Source organism: Centrocercus urophasianus, unplaced genomic scaffold, assembly GCF_019232065.1.
Source record: "Centrocercus urophasianus isolate 14NV4802_14NV808 unplaced genomic scaffold, USGS_Curo_1.0 seq_11, whole genome shotgun sequence".
Lineage (NCBI taxonomy): Eukaryota > Metazoa > Chordata > Aves > Galliformes > Phasianidae > Centrocercus > Centrocercus urophasianus.
This window is the reverse complement of record NW_024884253.1, coordinates 59,013,484-59,039,820: the sequence shown is the minus strand read 5'-3', so window position 1 is coordinate 59,039,820 and position 26,337 is coordinate 59,013,484. Positions and strand designations below refer to the sequence as shown.

The window sequence follows — 26,337 nt, the reverse complement described above, 5'->3', positions numbered from 1 at the left end:
AAAAAAATAAAAAAAAAAAAAAAAAAAAAAAAAAAAAAAAAAAAAAAGCATCTAAGGAATATAACAAAAATGGAAATTGATGGGCTTCAGTAAATTTAATGGACCTTAATATTTGTTGACAATACTTGCCTGATAAATTTCAACCTCAAAAAATACAATCTTGGATATGGAAGCTATAAATTAAGATAGCTATTGTTTTGAAACAGAAATCTCCCTAAGGGAAACCCTATAAAGAGAGCGGATGGTTGGTTTCATAGTGGCTTTTGAAATGGCTGTAGCATGACTTATGTTTGAAAAAATGCAGGTTGTTTAAGAAGTCAGTATAGAATGGTAGATTTCTTGCACAACTCCTTTAATCTTCTTTCTGTTCAAAAGAAACCCAGCAAACCTCTCTATTCCTTAAACATATCTTAGCCAATTTCCCTCGTCATAGAATCATAAAATGGCTTGGGTTGCGAAGGACTTCAAGGATCATCAGGTTCCATCCTCCTTACTCAGGAAAAATGAGCAGCCACCTACGTATGGATGGTTAAGTAAGTGAGGACAATTAATTGCCTGGATTTCCAGCTTGAAAAAAGCTTCTTCAGAAAATCTGTCAGAGCAACTGTTGATAGCCTCAAGATTGTTCAGTTGCAGCATGTCTTCCCTTTCCTCTCACCTAACTAAATTTCAGTAGCCTTGTTTCTGGTGCCCTTCTGAACCAGGGAGCCTGCGGTATCATGCTCATGCACAGTAGGCGTGTGTGGGCTGCACCTGCTTTCATTAAAGCAAGCTTGGGATTGCAATGAGTGGTGGGGATGGACTGTAAAAGTCCACTGTTAAGCCATAGTGGCCAGGGTTTTTGGGTAGAGGAGTGTAATTACAGAACTGTGTGTGCTGTGGCTCATCCCCTGCTAGATGCTCACTTGGGGGCTTCACTCCACAGACATCCATTTTCTGGGCTAGGCAGCCAAAGGCCTGAGGATGAGAGCACAGCTCCATGTGCAAGCTCAAGTACTTTCCTCAACAGCAAGCTGATTTAAATAGAGGAATTTTTTTCCTATTGTTATTGGTTGGACACCAAGAGTCAGTAACAGAATTTCTTTGTTTACTTTTTCATGTGTTGAATCTTGGGTTCTTTTTTCTGATCACCTGTTTAAGATTAGTCACATTTCATAACTGAGCACCTATACCTGTATTCTGAAATGGTGAGCATAGAAATAGAAGCACAAGTAGTGGTTTTACAAGCTTTGTCAAGTCAGCTTGCCAGAGAATACAGGCAAAGCAAGATTCAGTTCCTGATAAATATCATCAAGTTTCTTTCTGAGAAGGCTATATGTATGATAAATTTTGCCTAGAAAGATGTCTCTTGCTTATGTAACTTGACTTGTAGACAACAGTTAGATCCTCAGAAGTACTGCAGACCATTTCTTATTGTGCTTTCAGAAAAAGTACACTTGATAAAACCATCTATGTTCTTGTTACTCCTAGTGATTTGCTCTGAGTTCATGATGAAGTTAACCTATTTTATTCATCATATGAGAGGCAAAATTATTGTATGCATGATTTATACTGTGTTATTCTTGAGGAAAGTATTATCCTTGCAAAGATGTGTATCCTTCTGCTTGCAAAGACTGAAATTTACAATGCACAATGGAAATTCTTTGTTCAGATATGGCAGTGTGGAGGAAGTCTTGAAGTCCACCCTTGCTCACATGTAGGCCATGTTTTCCCCAAACAAGCTCCCTACTCACGATCTAAAGCTCTTGCAAACAGCGTACGTGCAGCTGAAGTGTGGATGGATGAATATAAAGAACTTTATTACCATCGAAACCCACACGCTCGCCTGGTGAGTTGAGTCTCTTGTTCTTAGAGTTGAATTTGTGTTCAATGAATTTGCTGTTAATTTAACTAATGTTTAATGTCAAAGGTTTCTTTCTTACTTCTTCTGAAACATTTTCCCAAACAGAAAATAAGTGTATATGTAGTCTTTAAATTCTTTGGAAAAACAGAAATTCTGTAAGTTGAGAAGGCTAAACTTGTGAATAGATGAATGAATTAAAGAATGAAGTTAAGTGTGATAACTTAAATAAGGAGGAACTGTTTAGCTCGAAGTGTATGCTTCCATGAAACAGATGATACAGTATTCTATCAATTCAAAAATTACACAGCAGAAACACAGTAAATGAATTTTAGCCAACACATTTCAATGGACAGTAGATTTTTATGTGATCACCTTGCTAATAATCTTTAGCAAGATCAGCTATCTTTTGATAATTGTAAAACTTTGCATTTATGTAAGACAAATTTACATTTTCCACATTCAATTTACTGCTGCAGGGTGTTCAATTTAAACAAACAAAAAATTAAAAATTGGTATTGGAAAGAGCAAAATGATGAGAATCTGGGATGAAAATGTTCCTATTAGAATGTTAGAAGTGTCAGTTTTTGTTTGTTTTCATAGTTTTAATGCAGAAGAAAATATAAGATCATTTGTTAGCAAAATAGTTCAGAAGATACCTAGTGTGAAATTTGAGTAGGTCAGAACAGTAAAGAAGTGTGGCAAATTGGTAGTTTGGTTAAATTTACATGGATGGGCCCATAGACTGGAGTGCAGTAGCATGCTGTGCAGCGCAGGCTGCTGGACATCCACCTCTGACTACACCTGACCAGGACTTAGTGTGTGCAAATGTCTCATATCCCATTAGAAATGCCTGTGAAAAAAAATACTCTTCAAATCACCATGTTTTTCAAAGAACTGAATATTGCTAGCGTTAGTATTGTGTTACTTTGGTTTAAACTAGGCAATTAGGTTATTATAGTCCATATTTTAGTAATAATTGTGTTACCTTAACATCGTAAAATCCATTTAGGTTTTATTGTTGGAGTCTGACATTGAGAGAAGTATGGTTATGAGTATCCGGAGACATTGTGAGTTCACAGGCAACACTGGCATGATTCTGCTTGTGTTTTATGCAAAGAGGACACAGCCATACATGCTGGCAGATTTTCTTGTAAAGTCCAAGGTGGCTGATGCCTGTAATGCTAGTAACATAAGCTTTGCATATTGGCTTGCTTGTAGCACTGTGGATTTAAGCTGAGACTCTCGCGAGACTCAAACTCTTTTTTGTTTGTTTTGTTTTGTTTTGTTTTGTTTTGTTTTGCATGTATCAAGGCTGCTGCCAATGCCTTGTGGTTTCCATAATATTCTGTGCATCACTGGCTTCGGCAGCTGAGTTTAGAAACTTTTACTTCATCTAACCCAACTGTTCAGCTCCACAGCATAATGGAAAAATGATTGATGCTAAGGCTGCAGAATTTGGTCCGTAAGGTTTCGCTTTGAGATTAATGTTCAGACCTTGGAGCTAATGTGTCATGCTGTTTGTTTATTCAAGCAGGCATTTTCGCTTCTTGCTTTACATCCATTTTGTGTTTTCAGTTTTATTTCCAGTTTTGAGAAAAGCAAATATATTTTTGGAATGATAAAGAGTGTGTCAGGTGACCTGCAAGAGTCTGGGGAGTGTGAGCAGTACATCATGCCTGAGTGTCTGACGTCCCCAGTCAATATAAAGATAGATTTTGAAGACAGACATGAAAAGATGTGAACTACGCTCCTATCTGTAGGCAGGAAAAGGTCTGCACTGAAAGCTTTTCTCTGGTGACTTAAGATTTCATATCCCCCACCCCCAAAACTGTCAAGATCAGTTTTGAAGATCAAAGGAAACCTTAGCAGATTTTACAAATTTCATCAGTTAAGTGGAAAAAAAAAAAAAAAAAAAGCATCATTATAAGTAGTTTGCAAATGGATGGTGGAGCAATTTTTAATTCTCAAGATTCATTCTCTGCTTTTGAGATTTTCAGTTATCTAGCTGGAAGAAGTAAATTTTCCACAACATTTTCTTAGTCCAGCAAATTGTATTCAGGAATACATGAGGATTTCCTGGAATTTTCTGTCTTTTAGAATATTTTAATATTTTATGTGCACCATTCCGATCTTTTTTTTTCTTTTTTTGGTCAATAATAACAAATGTAAGGCTAATAAAATCAAGTCCAGTGCCCAAACATGGGAATTTTTCCTGGTTAAAAGTCCTACTAATCACTTGAGCATATGGTTCCTAATAATGTAAACAGATAATTTAAAAGAGAGCATCTGTTCTGTGTTTTTAATCTTTATTTTAATTAATTAATTTATTTTTAGGAACCATATGGAGATGTGACAGAGAGGAGACTCCTTCGAGAGAAACTGAAATGTAAGGACTTTAAGTGGTTCTTGGAGAATGTGTACCCAGAGCTTCATGTACCTGAGGACAGACCAGGCTTCTTTGGCATGGTATGTGGTGGCTGCAGAGGGAGTCTCCTTGTGGTTTCGTGAGCACTCCTTGTAGCTCACTCCAATGGTATTTTTATGCCAATGACAGCATGGGTTTTTGATAGAGCTGAAGATAGAATCGGTAGACTTCAAAATGTGTTATCTACCAGAATCTTTATACATAGAGATACTGTAGAAATCCTGTGACAGGCAGTGAGAACAGGTAATGTTGCCATGAGCTGCTTCTTCCAAGTGACATCTTGCAAGCAAAGGATGACCTTTTAATTTCTTAAAAACTTGAATAATAAAAAAAGAAACCACTGAAGTTTTCTGATTATGAGATGTCAACTTGAAAATAGAAACAGTGTGTTTTTAAAATGTGTATTTGCATTTTTTATATGATTAAAACTGATGCCCTGATGACAGGGAGGAGTGCTTATACTATGTGCTCGCAGATAATACTGAATTCTCTGTGTCAAAACCAACATGCTAATAACTTTTGAACATCATTGGTTTATTAACAGTTCTCACTGGCACAGTATGAATCCTCTTTTCCTTTCTTAATAGACAAGAACTTTCAACACTATTTGCAGCTTAAAAATAAATATGAACTATAGCTTTGTGTATATCATGTTACTGTAATCTCATTTGGAAAGGATGAAGTTGGAGATGATGAAGTAAATACCAGCTTCCTCTGAAAAAATGTCATATACCTGCTGCTTATCATGTCAGGAGAACATGGCTGTACCTTTCTGCCTGATTAAGATATATAAAATACCTTTTTGACTTTAAATGCCATGTTGACTTTTAAATATTTTGGTTGTAACTCAATCACTCTGCAAATCTAGCTAAGCTGCATTCCGACACCAATTCATCACACCCAGCCAGTGTCACAACAGTCTTGGTTTACTGTCATTTGTACTTCAGTTACTCACTCTATGCTGTTCTTTTTATGGAGTAGAAAAAAAATTAAGACTCATCTTTGAGGGCATAAAAAACACATAGGAAGCATGTCTCCCCACAATCTTCCCTTTGTTACTTGTTGAGCAAGAAACTTCCTAATACAGAAACATTATATTTTCCTCTGAGTAAGCGCTGATTAGCAGTAGTGCAGCAAAGCCCTGAAGAGCCTCTAAAAGAGCAGCCACCCTCCTCTGTTTGTCTTTAAACTTGCTCTTGAATTGGTATCTCTCTGCAATCACTGACATGAGAGGTAGTATCCAGCACTATCCAGCACCTCAAACAGGGACAACTTTAGTTCATGCTGCATTGTTTTGTGCTGGATTGTTAAGTGATAAGGCCAAAGACACTAAAAGCAATAAGGCATTACAAAACTTATCTTCCAGAAGCATTTCAGTTCCCTTATCCTTCTCTTTGCCTTCACCCTTCAGCAGCCAAAAGAAAATCTTGACTAGTGGTAGTGATAACGTTCCACTGGTCTTGAGAAAAGATTGGTGCAGGTCTTTTTGAGATTAACTGCGTTGTCATCTTCAAGAAAAGATTTGAAAATGCCTGGAAAAAATAATTCTTATTCAGAGCTGCTGGAGGTATCGATGTTGTAATTTAGGTGTCCTCTATGTATTTCTCTAAAGAAAGTTCTTAAATGCTGCCATCTACTTGTGAGCATAATGAGAATATACCGTTTTCTGGCAGGAAGAATTTAAAATGTGATTAAAGTACAGTTATGCTCAAAGAAAGTGACAGTGCAAAAATGACACTGACTGATTCAGCTGATTTGTGGATATTGAGCCCCATCTGTTAACTTCAGTAAATCACTGATCATGATCATGTTCTTTCCTCCTGTGTTATTTGCATAGTGCTTTTTTGATTCACAGAAAGACTGCCTAAATGTGTTGGCTTTGTTAATAGCTCTGCCTAGTGTGAGGTTATTAATTGTTCAAAGAGACTGCAAAGGGATATGGGGATTTATTTATCCCCTGGAAATCTTTATACTGAAATTGAAAATCTTTCTAAGATTACCCACAGGTCAACCACCGGATATTGAAATATATGCAAGAATTGTTGAGTGAAACTCAGTGCCATGCTCTGACAATTAGGCCCTTATGCTATCATTTTTTTCTTGATACCTAAGTAAGTATTTACCATATCTGTTGAGATTGGTTGTCTGAAAATGTTAGCTGCCTAGAGCTTTATTTAAACATGCAGAGTTTTGAGTTTTTTTCCTTGAGCCATGATTGCATTCTTATAAGATGCCTGTGAGTAATATGAGTACACTTTATTCCAGAAGAATTTAGCAGAAATAATTATTGAATACCACAGTGCAGATTTCAGTCAGTACTCTGAACAGCCATACTTTGAGAAGGGGTACCATCAGTGTTACTTCTCTTTGTTTATTTTTTCTTTTACAACTTAAGTCGAATTTTCTGTATAAGCGCGAGTGCTGGAACTGTGCAGTTCTAGGTTTCTTGGGGTGAGCAGCTGAATTGCAACAACAGTATCACATCACTGATTCATTCAGAGGGTCTTAGTCATCTGTGTTCTGGTACTGTGTACTTCCTTCAGAGTTGCAGTTAAAGAGTTAACAGAGATCTGAGGATATTGTTCACTTTGTTCTTTTGTCCTTTTAAAAAGATGATTTGAAAATAGCAAGCACTCAGTAAAATTGTTCTCTGTGACTGCTGGGATTGCCTTTGAGGTAAAAGATTATGTTTGGTCAATACAGTGAAGCTGTTGGCTTGTTACAATTTCATGTCTTACTTTGTCCAGGATACTAGCCCATACCACTAATGCATCAATATCCATGCATCAATATCCATGTCACAGCAAAGGAACAAAGAGGATTTTTTTTTATACTGTGGATGAAAAGAGAGGTTGGCTGCACTCCACTGGCTGTGTTTATCAACTGATACTATGAAGTTTTAATGTGAGAAATCCGTTGTTGGTGCAAGGCTTACAATTATATGAAACATATATACTCTTTAAAAGAAAAATGTAAAGAATTATTTACAGAATGCCAGGTGCATTGCTGTAATTACATACAAGTGTCCAGATATTAGTAAACAACAGATTACATTTCTCCAAGCACTGAAAGGTAAAGGACTGAGCTGAATATTTCAGTAGTTGCTGTTTATGACCTGTCTCAGCTTCCAAACAGAATGGTAACTAAATGGCACTATAGAGTAAACCTGCAATGTTTCACTAGGAAAAAAAAGTGGAAAAAAAAAGCATAGCCAGTAATACTGCATGAGCAGAACTTCTTAGAACTGAACTATGTGTTTTAATGGGAAAGTGATCAACATTTCTTTTGCTTCTGTTTCTCTAATGCAGCATTCTGCAAAAGAATTAAGGTAAGTCATGGAGAAAATGTTGTTCTTATTGCATGACTTGTTTACAGTGGATATTAGAACAAAGATAGCTCTAGCAAATAGTGGATGATTCTTATTTTGATAGAACTGTTGTATGTAAAAGGAACTTAGACTGTGCATTCTCTTTAATGGGAGAAAAATATTATTTTCATAAACTGACTTGGAACAGACTGATTACTGATTTTTCTTAGCATAAATGGTGGTATGATCAGATTTGAAAATCTAATTGTTTTCAGACCTTTGTGTCAGATCAGATCACTTACCGCCTTACTATCCCCCTACATCTTAGGCATCTAGTAGGCTTCCTGATAAAGTGTATGAAAGAACATCTACCCATGTCTGATAAAACAACCTGAAAGAACCATGCTGAATTATTGACAATATATGTGTAGGAACATGGCTGCACAGCACACAAGATTTTATTCCTGAAAAAAAGAAAATGAGAAAGCATGTGGAGTAGCATTGTAGGAATACAGACTGAGTTTTAAACATCTGAAGCAGAGCTTAAGTTAGTAGACTTTTATACCACTTCTATTTTGTTTGCTGTAGTTGGGCATTGTGTAAGGATAGGAGAGTGTTCCTGTGCCTTGTTGGAATAGTTCTGATGGTGCATGGCATTTTAAAATAGGTTATTTAAAATTATGTCACAAAAGGCACTTGCTAGAGCAAATGCCAGGGAATGACAGTGAAGGGCACACACTTGGAGTGATAGTGAAGGCTTTGAGTTGTCTGGAAGGGCACCAAGGATAAGTCCTCTGCTATGATCATCTTCCTCACGGTGTCAGTAGACTGTCAAGCAAAGTCATACACTGCTAAAAATACTAATGAGAAGCCCTCTGATCCTGAGGACAACCACTGACAGCAACAGAAGCTGATTTGTAATTTTAGAGATAACGATTCTAATTTTTAAGTGAGTATGACTTTGACTGATTTTTTATCATAGAATATAAAAACATCAGAAGATTATTGCTTTGTCTTGTGGTGTGTGTTAAAAATCATTTGTTTTCTTCCCTGTTTTTGTTTTGTTTGTTTTAAAGTACTTCTTCCTCAGTGTTATAAAGGTAAATAAACCATCTTCTTTTGGTAGCTTAGGAGTGCAGTAGTATATTCCTTTTAAGCCAAGCAGCAGTGTCAGTAGAAAGAATGGACAGAGGATTTATTTCACTTCTGGTACATGTGCATGCTAAAAATAAGAATGAATTTTGAAATGTGCCAAATTTGGATGTTGCTGTATCCTTTAATGAGAAAGTTACACCAAATACATAGCAGTAATGTGTTTGGAGAGAAATTAAAACACAAAGCCTTCAGTCCTAAATGTATAAATTTGGCAAATGTACTCCTGTTAATAGCTTTGCCAAGACAGGTGGAAGACCAGGGGGAAGGACGTGCAGGGGGGATAAAGACTGTTCAGTGCAGAGATGTCTAGCCTGCTGCAGCCTCCTGCTTCTTTCTCTGTCTGTAACGTGTTCACTTCATGGCACACCTCCCTTCAGAGGGTGGGAGAAGGAGGAAGAGTCTCCAGCCCATCATCCCAGAGCCCCCTGTCCCATGCTGTCCCCATTTCCCTCCTCTCCCACTTATATGTGTGTGTCATCTCAGAGGTGCTATTCAGGTTGTGGTAGTAGTACTTTGGAACTGCTCTATCAAGCATGACAGCCACAGCCCTGTGAGAAGCCCCAGGCTGTGGTAGCACTATGGTTCCCCTCAACCCCTAGTGTGTTCCCATCCAAAGCATGAGGTGTGCTGAGAAGTGGCTGCCCGACAGCAGAAGTGGGTGCAAAGCAGCAGAAGGCAGACATCAAGAAGTAATAAAAGGAGATGTTAGGGAAAATAAAACACGTGTAGAGCGCAAGTATTTAATTTTCTTATTTCTATGGTTTGTTCTTTGGTGAGTTTGAACCTTGAGGGGTTTGGTTGGTTTTAACCTTTCGCTTTTCAATTCTGTTTGTTTTTTCTCTGCATTGAGAACTGAGGATATAATTATGGCTAGTGGTGAAGAGAAGCAAAATTGTACCCTACAGAAGTAACTCTTCTGAGATTTGCTCTGCTTGTTCTTTTTTTGTCTCTGATATAATTACACCCAGTAATGGGGGCATTCAGGTTGAACATGTGTTTACAGAACTTGTTTTGCTCCATGTGTTTTTAAATTTGGTTAAGTGGGTAATACTAGGATTCAGTAATTGTTATGGCATTGTTCCACTTAATTTCAGTTACCTTTGACTCCTGAATACTTAAATGCAAGTCCTTGTTAATTAGCCTGATTTTCTGAAATCAGCTAGCTTAGTATTTTAACATATAATCTAAAAATTATGCATCTATTGTGTCAAAGATCAGCTCTAGTAGTAAAGAACATTTAATGTAATATCTAGTGTCTCTTTCAAAAGACAAATCTTAACCTGTTTTTATGATTTCTGATCTTAAAATCTGACTGCCTGTTCAACCTCAAGAGGGTACTGGAGTTCTTTTGAGAACAAATTCTTTTTACATCTCTCATTTGAAAAACTGAAAAAAACTGTGTAACCTTCTTTTCATTAGAAGATTGAAGAGGTAGACCCTGCAGGAATGGAAATGAAAGACATGTCAGATTTCTGTTCTGCGTGAGTTGCAGGCTTGCTCAACATGATAGGAGGTGGCCCCTGCCTACTTCACTTGCAAAACACCCTGGAACATTGTGTCCTTCCTGGGGAAGCCTTCATGTCTGACTGGTTCAATGACCAAGTCAGGACAGTCCCCTCAGTTTCATTTCACTTTAGTCTGAAGGAGGTGATCCATTTGATCCATTCCAATTCCCGGGAAACAGCTCTGGGCTATAAACCTCACAGCCTAGCAGCTGTAAAGTGACTGCGATGTATTTTCCTTTCTTTAACATATTCTTTTGTTTTGATTAGCTGAAGAACAGAGGAATGGCCAACTTCTGCTTTGATTATAACCCTCCAAATGAACACGAAATAACTGGACACAGGGTCATACTATACCCATGTCATGGCATGGGACAAAATCAGGTAAGGTTCATTGTTTTTATGTTCATTTTGACTAATGGTGTGATTTTGACGTGAAAAGTATGGTAAAAAACATTGCAGTAGGGCTGAGAGAATATACTGTCATAGAGAGATTATCTTAGATCTAATTTTGATTCTCCCTCTGGCTGCTATTAATTTTGATGTATCCTGAGGTCAGAATTTCGTAGTTCTCAAGATGTATCTACTCAGACCAGGAAATTCGTGAATCTCTTAATCATGCCACTACACAGAACTCATTAGCAGGGGTTAATAGGACAGTAGTGAAGCTATATGGCTTATAGGCCAATGTTCACTCGTCTGCAAATGGTCTTGAGCATGCCAGCTCTCTGTAGAGTCCACACTGCCAAAGCCCTCAGTGACATTGGAAACCTCACCTAATTTTGCCTGCATGTGTCATTGTCCTGTTTGTTCTTATCTAACTGCACAAGAGGTTCAGAACAGCATTGTCTCCAATACTCTGATCTGCAGAAGCATCCTCCTGGGCTAACACTATAAAATCTTGTGAGCACAGACCCTTCCTAATGCTTTAGTTTTTGTTTTCTTGTTTTCGGTAAGCTGAAAATACTTCCTAGTATTTTTTTATTTTATTTTATTTTTTTTTTACATACAGATGGAAGCTGTATGACAGAGATTCCAATAAAGCTTTCCACATTAAGCCAGAGTAAAAGTGTCGTGGAGCACCAAATGCCAATCTACAGTGGCTGTTATTCATGGCTTTGAGTAGTCATCTAAAACTGGGGTTTGGTGTTTGACATGTGGCATATGATGTGCTTGTTGGTTTTTTTGCTTCAAACCCAAATTAGACTATCTAGCATGCTTCTAAAGGCAGGGGTGGTGATACGTGTGCATAGGTCACTCCAAAGGTAATGCCTCCTATTTATTTCTGTGGAAACTACAATAGATAAAAAGAGCAGAGTAACACATCTGTCACAAGGCAACAAAATGTAATGAGATGTTAATGGGAAAGTTCAACCTTTACTGCCATACCACCAACTTCTGCCTCTGACATCATGAGCCAGCATAGAAAAAGCAGGAGGCCTTACTTTCAGAGCAGCCCTTGTACTTTCTTTTAGCAAGTGCCTACATAACTATGTGATAGTTTGAACAGTTTAATTGTGCTTTTAGGAAATTAATCCAAACATTTGTCTCAGAATGGAAAAATAAGTTTGGAAAAGGACCAGGATTATGCCACACAAACATTTTATCAGCTTTCTTTCTGAACTCTGCTTTAAAAAAATGAAAAAAACTTGAGTGCTGAAAAATAAATCGATCTTAAGGAGGAAGTTAGTAGTATGAATTGCGTTTTAGGTTTGGAAATAAAAATAAACAACAGTCTGAGAGCAGGGTTTCAGATCCTAGCTGAAGACTGTTTATTTTTGACAGCACATTTATTGCTTTACTATTTAATATTGTTTATTAGTTTCTGTATTTTGTTTTAACTTTCGTAAGGTTTCTGACCTGGACTTAAAGCTGAAGGGAAGAGCCTGAAGAGAATTGTGTATTATAAAAGCTAGAAGTATATCAGTAGTGACAGATGTAGACCAAGTAATCAAAGGTGCATCACACCAACCCATCTTACTAGCTCAGTTCAGCTCTCTGCCCAAGTTGAGCATGTGTCTCTACATCTACATAGAAAATGAAACCTAGTTAAGCCACTCCCTTATCAGGAGGTGTTTATTGCTTTTCTAGACTGAGAACTGTCTACATTTGTGGGATTACCTCCTCACATGCAAAGTCATTTATAGTTTTGTTTTTTTTTTTTAAATTATTTTCTTGCATTAAGCATAACAGAAAAGAGAGAAGTTGAGTTTTTTTATATTTCTTTGAACAAAAGATTGATTTTAGTTTTACCCCTTCCATTCTCCCTCCCCACCCTCCAAAAAAATAAGTAAAGACATCGAGTAGAAGGTAAAAGCAAAAAAGTAGTGCAATTTGTAAGAAAAGCTGCCTTACATGGTGACATTTTTAGAGTTGCTTATGAAGCACTTAAAGATGAACTGTAAATTCTCTGTGAAGATATCACATAACTGGATTTTTTGATGCTCTCACATCTCTGCTGATGCACTAGTGCAGTGCATCAAAATTCCTGTGATGCAGGCAGCAGACTGAGAGCAGTGATGCTCTTAAGTTGTGCAATTACTGCTCCCTCTGCCGGCATTCAAGGAGCAGGAGGAAAGAGTACCTGACAGCAGTGTAAGCCTACAAAAGAAAATAAGAGATGATACAAGAATTGGAAAGTCTGCAGAAGGAAGGATAAAACAACAGTATTAGTGAAACTGGGAAAAAGTTGTGGATGGGCTGACCGGAGCCTGGGAAAGACCAAGGTGAGAGAGGGCAAAAGAAATCTGGGACAGAGGTACAACAGCAAGTGTCAGGCAGGGAAGAAGTAGCAGTTAGGAGCTCTGAAGAGTGAGGGTGAAAGAAGCAGGATCTCTGGAGACTCATTTGAATGGAAATGTATAGGAAGACTTAATCAGCAGGCAAATAAGGGTCATGAGTAGGGGTGAAAGCAGCAGTTCTGTAGCAAAAAGTGGGCAGCAGGAAGAACTGTGGGTGTGGGAACAGAAGGAAGCTAAAGTAAAACAAGAATTATATGCACAGTTGAGATGGGAAATGGAAGTCAGGATTCCTGAATTTGCACTTCCTTTTTCTGGCTCACAGAATACTTCTCTTCGTTTCCTGATTTCCCACACCTACAGATGGTCATTCTTAAAAGACAACAGGCTGCTCTTGGTCATGTGAATTCCTTAGCCATGCTCAGATCTTCCACATGTACATCCACCTCTTTAACCTGATGAAACTGATGAAAACAAGAAGGTCATCTTCCAGTCATATCAAACTGAGGAGAGCAGGGCACTTCACTGCAGAGTTTTGCAGATACTTACTGACAATGGGTATTTCTGTCTCATCCTTGGAAGTGAATCTGCCAACTCAATCCCAAACTCTTCTGCTTGTTCTCCTCCAGTCTGCTCTTGTCACTCCAGTCTTTACCTTGCACAGCATTAACTCATAAAAAAGCTTCACTTCAGTCTCCTTCTGCATGCCCTGTGTTTTGGCTCTGGCTTCTCCACTCAGTGCTTTAGTGCTTTCTGTTCCACACTGGCTAGCTCCCAGACTTTCTCTGACTTCCTTGCTCTGTCTGTCCCCTCAGTTTCTCCCGGCAGCTAGTCCTCATACTAGGTCATGTTTTGCTCCTTATCACATGCCTTTCCTTTTCCCATCTATCTCCCATTTTTTTTTTCCTCTAGTATTCTCCTTATTCCTTCCTCCAATTGCAGTGTTTGTTCCACGGTTAACCACTTTCTTCCTTGGGCAGTACTCACTGATGCTCATTCATACTTTATCTCATGGTGTATAGGGGTGAAGTTTATTCTCCAGAGTACAGCTCAGGAAAGTTATTCTCCAGAAACATCTTGGTACAATTTAACACTAGTGAATCTTAACTTGGTCTACCACATGTATCTTACACACCAGTGCAGCCATCCGAAGGCAAGATATGCTGGTGGCAGGTGGCTGTTTATGTAGGGGTCAACTAGAAAAGCTCTCTTCACTGGAAGCAGTTCTCCAGTTGCGGTGACTTCTGAGTATCTATGTGCACTGTAGCAAGAGAAGAGAGCTCTCTGCTCTTGATTATTTATGAAGTCTGGTGTCTGCTCCAACGCTATCTCTCAGAAAGTAAAATCACTTCAGAAAATTATCTGAAATCCATGGTAATTTGTCAATCTTTTTTTCCTGAATCCAGTTGCACAATGACATGTCCTAAGGGATAGGGTTCCTGCTGGTCCTTTTGAATTGTTTTTGAGTAAGTAGTAAGAAAGCTGTGAGTGGTTAAAAATGAGTGTGTTCGTTATAGCAAGAAGTTGAAGATATGAGGCAAAAAATGCAGAATACACTTCTAAAGTGCTTGAACCTCAGGCTACTGATGTTTAGTCCAAGTGTCTGTCTGGTTAGGTGAGAGTGGAGAGCTTTGAAATTCAAGACCAGTAAAGCTCATTGCCATGGCTGGGAAGCAGGACAGAAGGACAAGTGCATGCTGTAGAAAGCCTGCCTGATATGGGAAGAAGATTGGTGACCATTAAGCAGCCTACTGTGTCTGACAGTATTCCCCTGCTATTCCCATTTAAGGCAAATGGACAGAGGCAAATAAAAAGCTTAGTAAAGTCCTGGCTTTCTATGATGTTACACTTGGTAACATCACTGCTGGTTCGTTTGCTCAGAAAGTGCCTGTCACGTACAAGCTTTTGCCACTGCACAGATGAGCGGTAGGTAGCCAGGCATAAAGAGGGCTGAGAGTGTGTTCCAGAGTCTGATGAGGCAGCCACCATCCTTGTACCACCATGCCCTTGCGTAGCCACGGCATGTCCCCTAAATATCCCAGAAATGGCAGGCACTGGGTAAAAGGCCTCATCAAGTGAGACCTAGTGACAAGAGGTAACAGTTTTAAAGTAAAAACTGAAGGTTTAGATTAGATATAAGGAAGAAATTCCTCACCATGAGGGTGGTGAGGCACTGGGACTGTATAATCATTGGGCAGGGAAATGTGAGTGCTTGGCTGTTACTAACATAGCCTCAGTTCTTAATGTTACCCAGAAATTATCCATTTTATTAGCTCTTCTCCACCAAAATCTGATAGAAGTCCTTGAGAGGCCATTGAGGAAAGATCTCGGTAGTAAGAAGTGCTCTGATGTAGTAGCTGCTCCATCCACTTTTAATGTATCTGGTACCAGGAGCAGCTTGCAGGCTTTGGCTGATATTCAAAGCAAAATGTTACTAAGTGTTGCTATACTTTATAAATCCACTACAGAGGAGGGCTCTAAATGGAACCTTGTAAAAGCAACAACAGAAAGCATGCTGATCTGCAGCATCCATCCAGACACAACAAACAGCTGTGAAGCTTTTCCTTTATTCACAAGTCATAGTTTTAGAACGAGTACCTCACAGATTATTGTGGTGCCTGGAGAAGCAAGATCTTCATCCTCAAATACGAAATTCGTGAATGCTGAAAGGATAGGGAGCACCAGCTTGTTGGGGCAGAAAGTAAAATACTGGACCAACGTTGCTACGTTTTACTTTTGTTGATGATGAGACATTTCTAGCATAAAGCAAACATTGTAAGGTAGCTTACATCATAAGAGTAGTCCTAGCAATACGTTTCTAGGGGAAATCAAAGACTCTCGAATGCTATGTCAGGAGGCAGATTTCAAGCTTAAGTTGCTTTTTCAAATCAGTTTCATTTGCTACTTCCTATGATTGAATGATGGTGAAAGTGTTAATTCAGGGGGATCATTTACATCACTGCCCTTGAAAAACAGCCGTGAAGCTCTGCAAGCAGTGGGCAGCATTTGCTTATGTACAGCTGCAACTGCTACTTTGGCAGAGAAATTCCTCAAGAGGTTTCATTCATGAAAAGTCTACCATCAGTTTAGCTTAGATCAGATCTCTGGTACCTGAAACTGTGTGCTTGCAGACTTGCTAATCACGCAGCCCTACTTACATTAAAAGTCCATTTTTAGATTCTCTTTCAAGGCTAACTAGCTAGTGGTTGTTAAGAGTGGTCTCCTGGTAAGCACAAGTATATACTAAGTTTCTGAATTGGTATAGCTCCCTTCACACTGTTTTATAATCACTTTGTTCAGGAGTGAAACAGAACAAAAGAGGATTCCTTGTCTCCCTCCTTTTATTGCTTTCCACTAATGCAGCTACACTATTGGTAACAAGCCATTTTCTGAGGTGCATAAAACCCTTGTCTACCCCACTGAGCATAATCTAAATCTGTTCTAAACACACATCCGTGCACTATAGTTGTCTAAATTATTTATAAGCATGCTAAATACAAACAGCTCTCATATTCTTCCATTTTCTTTAATGAAGTCCAAGATTTGGCAAGTGTCCATGATAAAAATAAAATAAAAAATTAAGGAAGGCTTCAACCATAATTGCTGCGGAAAACAATGGTTTAGGGCATGCTCAGAACATCTCTATAGAATATTGCACAACAAGCAAAGCCCGTAAATTGTCTTTAATAGAGTTCTGCTCATGTTTAAAAGCAGCTGTAGCTGATTTGTTCCGAATAATGTCTTAAAATGTCATGTAATAAAATGCTCATCACCATGCATCCTGAGTTGTTTTGTAGCTGAATGTGAACCTTGACCAAATTGCATTTGAACTATTCATTGAGAAGCTTTTTAATTAAAAGGAACATTGCTTTGTGACAGCTGAATTAAAAAGTTATACTGTCAGGCTACAAACTGGTTTCTGTCCTCTTTTTAAAAGTGGTCTGAATTGTGAAAGTAGAATATTGCAGCCAAATGCAGTAAGTTCTTTAATGTTGGAACATCTGTTTTCCAGTGCATTTATTCAGCATTTTGATACACTCTTAAGTTCTACCAGAGTAAATCAGTGCTGTGGTGAGATTGATTTTCTGTAAAATAGTAGGCAAATAGCAGCAGTTAAGGCTCCTTGAATATATTTGAAAGATTCTCTCTCCACAATACTAACTTTAATATGTGAACTTCAGTATCTTAGGATATCTTTCCTATAAATACTTTCTTGTGTACATATGAAATTACTGTTGCCCTCTGTTTCTTCTCTCGCATTTATAGTTTTTTGAGTACACATCCCATAATGAAATACGCTACAACACTCGACAGCCTGAAGCCTGTGCAGCAGTTATTGCAGGGACTGACTATTTGACAATGAATTTGTGTCAAGAAAATATTCACCGTGTTCCTGAAAACCAGAAGTTTGCTTTCAGAGAGGTAGGAGTGCCTGTTTGGCACGCTTTGGGTTTGTTTTCTTTGGGGGAAGATGCGGGAGGAAAAACTGCTGACTTTTTTGGGGGGAAGGGGATAGGGTGGAAAAAGAAAACAAAACAATTCTATCTTACCGCCTTCACATTCTGGCCACAAATACTCCTATATTTGGACTGGGATTTTGTTTAGATAGTCTCTCTATCTTGGCTTTTGATATGTAAACATAGAACAGGGGAGCAGCAACATGCAGTTGAAGCACATTCCTGCTGAATAGAAAGGCAAGAGAAAAAAGAAAAGCGCCCATCTGTAGTTTCAAGGGAACTTCCATTCCCCTTCTCTATCCAGTCTTAGAGATGGCCAACTTCTGATCTCCTTTCACTAACTATTATTTCGCAGTATTTTTACCCCCATATATCCTCGATAATTCACATTCACTACCATTGCTTTAAACTCATCCTTGTTTTTAAGAAGCTGCTGCTTCTCCTCTGCCAACTGTCTGCCCATGAGCATCAGATGTTCTCTCTCAATTTTTCTGCAACATAATGCAGTTGTGTAATTTAATGCTCCATCAGAAGATACCTTCTGCTTTACTCCTGCCCCTCCATGGGACACATCTTACTGACTGGAGGGACTCAACGAATTCCTTCTTCAACTTAAATGCCTATTACAAAAAAGAAGAAATGCTGAGAAGTACGGAGTGTATTAAAAAAACATAACATGTCATCTTAGAAAACCTTGTGTTAGTAGGTTTTAATCTCTGAAGGAGTTCCTGAATGCCTCAGGGAAAATAAATTGCATGAAAAATGATGGCCTTGGTCAGCTTCTGAGATGTTATTATTCAGCTAAGGGAAAAGGTCACGTAATATATCAAAAATATATATTTACATAATGTTTCTACATAATGCATCTAAATTCTACAGGCTCCACAGCTGACAAATTCTTGCCTAGATACTTCCACTAGTGATAGGAGACAGAGAAAATTCTAAAGAAAAACATGAAAATTACTGTCTCCTCACTGAATCTAGTCCAGACTGAAGCTCACTGAGTAAGATTAGTTAAGAGGTTGGCTTTATCGATGGTATTTCATTTTTAACACTGACTTCATGAAATTTTTCAAGTTCATGTATATTAATTCCTAAGATGACAAATTTTAGATGAACTTCAGTCACTTCATAAAAATAACTGAGAAAACGCAGTTTTGGAATACATTTGGTTCCACAGCATTCCTAGCCATTCACATTTAAAGTAATCAAGTTTCAGATACTAAATCCTCTTTCTTTCTCATGACCGCATTGTTCCACTGTGTGACTTGAATCTACTCTCTGTACTGATTCCTCTTATTGTGCTGCATTAAATCAAAATCACTGGTCCCCATGTTTCAAGGCAAGTGATAGGCCAGGTATCAGTACTGCGTATCTCCTGCTTTGTGTTGAAAAATGTCAGACACTAGAGGAGCAGTCCTTAAACAAGTAGCAGGGATGTACCATTACCAGAGATTTGAACAGCCTTCCCAGCAGCCTGGCACCGCATCGAAAGCAAGTGGGTCAGATATTGATTAGTCCACGCAGAAGCGTGAATTATCACAAATGGAAACCAGAAAGTCATTCAGCGGCTAAGCCTGCGAGCAAACACATGAGCAAGTGCACACCACTGGCCCTTGGAAGCTACGAAGCAAGGTGCAGTTAGTGCAACATTCCTGAGGACTGAAGAGCAAGATTTTCAAAGAACTCAAGCTTACACTCAAGCAGAGTGGTGTCTGTCAGGGGTTTTGAAAATAGTTAGGCGTGCGGATGTCACCTGAGCCAAAGAAAGGCTCCTGGAGCACAGCTGTTCTCCACAGTTGGTTACACCACCTTATTGCAGCTCAGTATTTTGGTTGACAGCGCTTCCAGATTTGAGTGAGCTATGTGAACTGGAGATAAAATGGTTTTGGAGACTCCAGTAACAGGAAGGCTTGAGGCCTCACATGATGTTCTTTGGGAACACGAGTGCACAGGCCAGTCAGGCCTTGTGCCTTTTAGGCAGCTGTGCTATCCTTAAGCAAATCCAGCTGACTGCACAGAGATTTGAAGGCAAGAGGCACACTTAGAATTTTTTGCTTTTTCCACTACAAATATAACCTGTAAAGAAATGGCAATTTTTTTTTTGTCAAAAATATATCTGAAATAGGCAACTAACTAACAATAACTAAATGTACTTGCTACGTGCAGACTAAGTTAGTGAATTTAAGTAACACATGTATTTCACTTTGGTTTTCTCTGCCCATATTGTGATGTAGTAACAAAAGGGGATAAAAGTGAGCTGAGAAAGCATATCATTTACAAACTTAAGTGTCAGGACATAAAATAAGTTTGAAAGTTAGGACTTTTGATAAAGTCCTCTTTCTCTCTTTTGTAGGATGGTACTTTGTTTCATATGCAAACTCAGAAGTGCTTACAAGCAGAGTCGAATTCCTACAATGGTAATCCAGCACCAGTATTACGACCGTGTTCCAATTCAGACTATCAAAAATGGTTCTTCAAAGAAAGAAGTTGATCCAGATGTCATTGGTATATAGCTGAATATGAAAACATTCTCTTCCTAGTCAGCAGATAGTCAGCCTTTTGAAAATTCTGTAAGTGGTATATTTTTATATGAGAAGGACAGTAATTAGTTTAAAAGCATTAAATTTTGTGTTTCTGGAGCGTTAAATGGCACTAATTATGGAGAATTACATTAAGTAAGTACTGTGGTTATATCATGTCACAGAACCTGCTCCTCTTCAGTTCCCTTTATTTGGCAGCTACATAACTGTTTCTGAAGTGTCTTAGGTTCTTTTCACAAGTGACAATGTATTTTTTAATCTACTGTGTGAAAGAAAGTAAGGCAGTCAAAATAATTGCACTAATGTTATCTGCCAATAACTTAAAATGTTTATTTTTCTACTAAAACATTTTGCAGTTGTGCCTTTTAACAGATGCTAGTTAATATTTCTCCCCCTTTTAAATACCAAGAGGGAGAATGTAGGCCAGTTCTGCCCCTAACTGGCTACAACAGACCCCTCACTGAAGGCAGTGTGGATTTGCACATTGAGGCAGAAAAGGTTGCATATTTTTGCACAAATAACAATCTAGATGCATACAGATTGCACATTGCTTGACAATACTGTACATTAAATGTTGTGACAATTTTAGTTACTCAAGGCACTTGTTGAGTTTCTAAGCATGCTTAGAATGCTGATTTTGCAAGTAGTTTTTTCTCATCTTTCTTAAAGAAATAAGGCAACAACTCAGGGCAAAGTTGTTTAGCTATATGTGAATCTAAGTGTGCAGCTGTGTCCCAGATTGCACAGCTTACTTCAGCATTGTGTGGATTTTCAACAAGCATAGAACTTGCAAGAACAAACCTAGCAACAATTCTTTAAACATGGGAGATTTGTTTCAAAATTACAGTTAGAGAAAATAAATCTAAGAAACTATAACTTTCATTAAATTGTAAACATTTAAATGTTGGTTAAAAATTACTGGGTAAACAAAAAATGTTTCTGTAAGTTACCAATATGATACAGAGCTGCTATTAGTTAAAAAAGAATGTTTCAGATACAACTCACATTTTGCCTTTTCTGACAAGTTGCTCATGGCAGCACATATAGTTCTATTGAAAACATGGGGTTTAATCTGCTCCAGTACAAGATGTTTACAGCTGTTAAGTGTGGGGTCTGCTTTTACCCAATCAGACAAGTAGTGTGTATAGCAGTCAGTGTATTTGGTCATTGACTATCGTCATTAAAGTGTTGATTTAATAGTTTCAGCACATAAGGGAGACTTCCTTATCTCAGCTAGAAATGTTTTACACATAGAAGTATGAAGATTTCAACCATTTTTCCCCTCAAAAGTCTTGGTTTCTTCCATTATTTGTTCTTATTTTCTACATAAAATGTACTTCCTTTGAATCCTCATAAACTCATGTTGTTTTGTCATATCTATTTATATGATTCGGGTGTAGGGGGAACATTTCTTCCTGTAGTGCATATACATGGAGGTTCTACCAAGACCTATCAAAAACCACATAGATTGAATATTTTTGTGGAGAACTTTAAAGCTCTGTCTCTGTGGGTTGGATTGATGAAATCAATGTTAGAACTAATAAAATATTTTGTAACTCTGTAGAGTGGCAACTGTGGGAGTTTGTTTGTTTGTTTCATATGGTCAGTGGTTTTCTTTTAACCATTCCTCTGATTTCTTAGGCTCTGATCCCTGTAGCAGCTGGGAGAAGAGAACTCTATTTTATGCTCTCTCAAGTTCCCATTTCTCATTAATGCTTTTGTTCACCTGCTAGCAGCAACACTGCTCAGTTTGTGGAGTCACAAATCAAAGCTGTGAGTCTGCATGAGAGAGCTGTTAGAAGTGTACCAACACAGCAAGGTTTTTCTGTTCATTTCTGGTTTTCCTTCATGATTGTTGATTGCATTACATTGATAAGTTAATGAAAGCCCAGCAATTACACTTGTAGACAAAATGCTTGTTGACCATTAGGGTCAAGGAGGTTTTCTTAGTTTTGAGACTTCCAGATTTTATCAGCAGGTGGTCATACGCAAATGAAATTTAGTAATTGGAAATTGTTCTCTTGTACATCTTGCTACTCTGCATTTGTTTGGAGAGACGTATTGATGTTCTGAGATTCCAGTTACATGCAACTGAACTGTTTCCCTCTATGCCAGCAAAACTACTAGCCTGCACTGAATATTTGCTAGACAAACATGCTTATGTTCAGTTCAAGAGCAGTCACTGAATGTCATAGCATCACCAGCTTGCTCCATGTAAGTTATTGTCCATTTAGGCCACCTACTTCCTTTTTTTTTCCTTTTTTCCTTGTTCCTTTCCTTTTTCTCTGCTCACTGGAATTGTACTAGTGTCTGGCTTCAAGTTTGGAGGATGAAGGAGTTGATCACATGTCTGATTCACAGTGCAGAGACTTTCTTCAGTGGGAGGTCAGGGCTACCCTTTGAGGAATGGACTGTAGACTTTGGGCTTCTCAGCAAAGAAGAGGGTGAATATCTCGGACAACTGGAAAAATTAGAAGTCTAAGTCACAAATCAATATTCCATCTGATTTTGGTCTCCTAAGACTCTTTGAAAATGAGAAATAAAGAGTTTTCACACAGTCCAATACAGCAGCCATACAACAACCAGACGTTCCTCTGTTTCTTAATACTCTTGAGTATTAAGAAATCGTGAGAGTTCAGAGCCACTTTTTTTCCCCTTTCCTTCAAACCATGTGAAGCACCCATAAAACCCAAACTCGCAATTCAAGCTGTCCTGAAGGAAAGTGAAGTCCTTGGGAGGAAGAAGAGGGGGGTGCTGGAGCTTCTTTTCTCTGCCAGCTTGCTGATGGCTGGCTCCAGCAGCAGTAGCTGGGTCTGAATTAGAGCATTGCAGTTCTTCCACTTCCATTTACAAAGGAAAACGATTAGGTATGCATATGCAATTTTTCCTGTCTTCAAAAGCAAGAGGAAGGAAGAGAGAAGACCCAGGATGGAGCTGTAGTTTGATAGGCAGCGTGGCATGCTTCATGTTGCGTCAGGCTGGCTTCCAGGGTGAAGAAGGACCAGCTGCAGAGCTCATTGCTTGGTGGAAAGGGAAAAGCAGTCTTCTTGAATTCGCACATCCTCTGAAGGTATTCAACTTGCTGTGGAAGTGAAAGTGGTCAAGGGAAAAACAGCAGCACAGATATCTGGACCTGAAATTCATGAACATTGAAGGAATACATACGGAATAAAATGCGTTAACTCTGCGCACACTATGAGAAGACTTGATAATACCTGGAAGGAACTGGAAAGTATTATTTAACAGGAAGACATTGGACAGAACTGTTTACTGAAATACAGCTGAACGGCTCGTGTGACTAAAATGCTGACGTGACTGGATAATGTGCCAAGGAGAAAGTGGCATTTGATTTTCAAGCAAAGGGAGCAAGGTTTACTGCTCTTGAGAACTGATGTTTTAGCCAACAAGGAACAAACAGACACAGTGCCTACTGTTGACCACCAAATTAGAATAGAAAATATTTTTGCACAGCAGATAAAGGATGTGTGCAGTATTAAAGGATGTCTTCCAAGGGGATGCACTGTACTGATTTTATGGTAGTGAGATGTTCTGGGGATTTCTAGGGAAAGGAAAAATAAAGAGGAGCTGGCTGGGAAGGAGGCTGTGTCTGACATAATTTTTCAAAAAAGTCTGCTGCAATTCTCTGCTAGGCCTCTCATCTAAAAGGAGGCACTGCCTGCGTCTGCTAGGCATAAAGGAGAAATTCCTGAGTGCTGCTGGCAGGAAAGAAGAGGATTTGCAGAAGATAACTATGTATATATCTTATTGAAACCTTATATGCATCTTGTATGAAAAGCTTTGATAGGATCTCAGATGAAGTCTTTAAAAGCATCAGAAAAGATGTTCTTTATTAAAGCTAAACAGCATCAGTGCACCTACATTGCAGTGTTGTCTATAATTACTTGATCATGAACTATTTCTTGCATTTTTATTTTTTTTCCTTTTTACAAAAGATGTTGAAACTCTTTTCCACGCCTTGCTGAGTACAGAGGAAGGATTTAGAAAGGCTTATTTAGCTTAATCCTCATTGTTCAATATATGGCTTTATTTATTTCCCCACATTAAGTCCCCAGCCTGAAAAAAAGGTTATTTTCATAGCTTTTCTTAACATGGAACTTGAATGCTTCAGTGTCTTAGTGTTTCCCAAGCCTTTATTACTCCATCTTCACACCATGAAGCAAAAGCATCTCTGCTTTCCTCACAGAGAAGACTGCAACAAAGGCATTACAATCAAAATTGCAAGATTGTTCAATAGACCAAATCTGAAGAACAGCTTTGGTTAGGTTAAATGGCAGCCAGCAATGCTCCAGATCTTTACAGTTTGGGCACAAGAGCTGGAACTCAGCTCTCACAGAATCATAGAATTGTTTGAGTTGGAAGGCAGCCCTAGAGGACATCTAGTCCAGCTCCCCTGCAGTAGATGGGGACACCTACAGCAGATGAGGGTGCTCAGAGCCCCATCCTGCCTCACCTGGAGTATCTCCAGAGATGGGGCTTCCATCAACTCTGAAGGAGTGATTTCACATGAAACAGCATTTGACACCTATTGCAGATGTAGCTGAGAATGACATTAATTTAGGATTGAAATGGTGATTAAAAATAATGTTATGGAAAATCAGTGTGCCCTCTGTTCCTGATGGGATCCTAGGGAGATCTGTTCTTGGTGTAACAATAATCAATTTTCTGAAAGAAAATAATGTGCTGTAAGTTTGCAGGTGACAAACTGCAGGGCAGGCCACTTGTGTGAATGGAGAGCACACATTGTGATTTATTGCAAGGCATGATCAGCCACACAGGAGAAAAAAGCGGCTCACGTGCTCAGGCAAAAAGAACTGAAGATGTAATGTGGATGGCTCCACAGGGAGGCAGCCTCTTGGGACAGCCTTGCTGCTTTGCCTCCAGGGGTTTGCTATTGCAGTGTGCACACATTAGCGTATGTGTGTGAGGGAATATCAGCAATGCCAGGAGTACTTAATTTGATGAAGACATGAAAAGAATCACAGAATCACAGAATGGCTTAGGTTGAAAGAACCTCAAAGATCATCCAGTTCCAGTCTCCTGCTGTGGGCAGGGCTGCCCCCTACCAGCTCAGCTGCCCAGGGCCCCATCTCACCTTGCCTTCAGTGCCTCCAAGAATGGGGCACCACAGCTTCTCTGGGCAGCCTCACCAAAGGCTGGCAACCTGCGTGAGACAAATTTGTACTGAATCTGATTCACATCTTAGCAAATGACAGAATTAATTTATCAAGAGAGGTGATGGCCTCTTCTTTACAGATGTCTTTAGGTCAGCACTGTTAGATGTCATTCCACAGGAAGGGCTGCAAAGAAACAGGAGTTATGGGGTGACAGGTTAAGGGCTTTTGGCTCAAGGTCTTGTCATTATGATCTTAGAATTTATTAATCTATAAAGATTCTTCCCAATTTATGGCACAGATGCCACCGTTGTTTATGGGATATAATAGGCTGGCCTTCATAGAATCATAAAGGTTGGAAAAGACCACTAAGATCATGTAGTCCAACCACCAACCCATGCCCACTGACCACATCCCTCAGTGCCAAATCCACACGGTTCCTGTATGCCTCCAGGGACAGTGACTCCACCATCTCCCTGGGGTGCAGGAGAAAAGGAGAGAAGAAATTTTTCCCTAAGATTCAACCTGAATCAACCCTTGGCACAACTTGAGGGCATTCCTCTTGCCCTACTGCTGTTACATGGGAGAAGAGGCCACCTCCCACTCTTCCACAACCTCCCTTCAGGCAGTTGTAGAGAGCGGTAAGGTCTCCCCTGAGCCTTCTGTTCTCCTGACTAAACAATCCCATTTTCCTCAGCCGCCCCTCGTCCCGGCTTTGCAGTGAGTGCGAATCTACAAAACCCGAGATGCCCCTGGCCGGGTTTGGCAGGGCTGCAAGTTCCCCCAGCGGGACGCACACCGTGCCCGGCTCCACTCGCTGCGCAGGGGGTCCGCGATGGGAGGAGGTCACGGCGCGGTCACTACGCGCTGCCGGGCTGCCCGAATCCTGCGGAGAGAACAAACGATAACCTAGAAATAACCTGGTTTTGCAGAACGCCGCGCTCCTGTGCGCGAGCTGCGGAGTTGCCATGGCCCAGGCTCTGTGTGTGTGTGCGCTTGTGCGTGTGCGGTGGCGGAGGTGCCGAGCCGGCGTGGGCGCGTGTCTGCGTGCTGCGCGGGAGCGGGGGCGGAGGGTGCGCGCTCCCCGCGTGCCTTGCACCGTCCCCCGGCCCTGCCCGGCATCGGAGCCGAAGGGCGACGAGTGCGGCACCTCCCTCCCCGCGGGAGTGCCCCGGCTCCGAGAATGCGACATTAAGGCGCTGCACCCCAGGACCGTACCGTTCCCCCCCTCCCCC

At 39.6% G+C, this 26,337-nt stretch overlaps 1 protein-coding gene across 1 annotated transcript in view; it reads left to right on the top strand.

Annotated features, from left to right (window-relative positions):
• GALNT12 (polypeptide N-acetylgalactosaminyltransferase 12) overlaps nt 1–21,533 on the top strand; it is a 45,387-nt gene extending 23,854 nt beyond the window's left edge. The window contains exons 6-10 of the mRNA XM_042835906.1: nt 1,652–1,828; nt 4,178–4,309; nt 10,503–10,616; nt 17,237–17,392; nt 19,784–21,533. Of these exons, the coding sequence (XP_042691840.1) occupies nt 1,652–1,828; nt 4,178–4,309; nt 10,503–10,616; nt 17,237–17,392; nt 19,784–19,921 (717 nt within the window). The 3' untranslated portion in view covers nt 19,922–21,533. The remainder of the gene's footprint in view (nt 1–1,651; nt 1,829–4,177; nt 4,310–10,502; nt 10,617–17,236; nt 17,393–19,783) is intronic.
• Nucleotides 21,534–26,337: the final 4,804 nt, after the last annotated feature.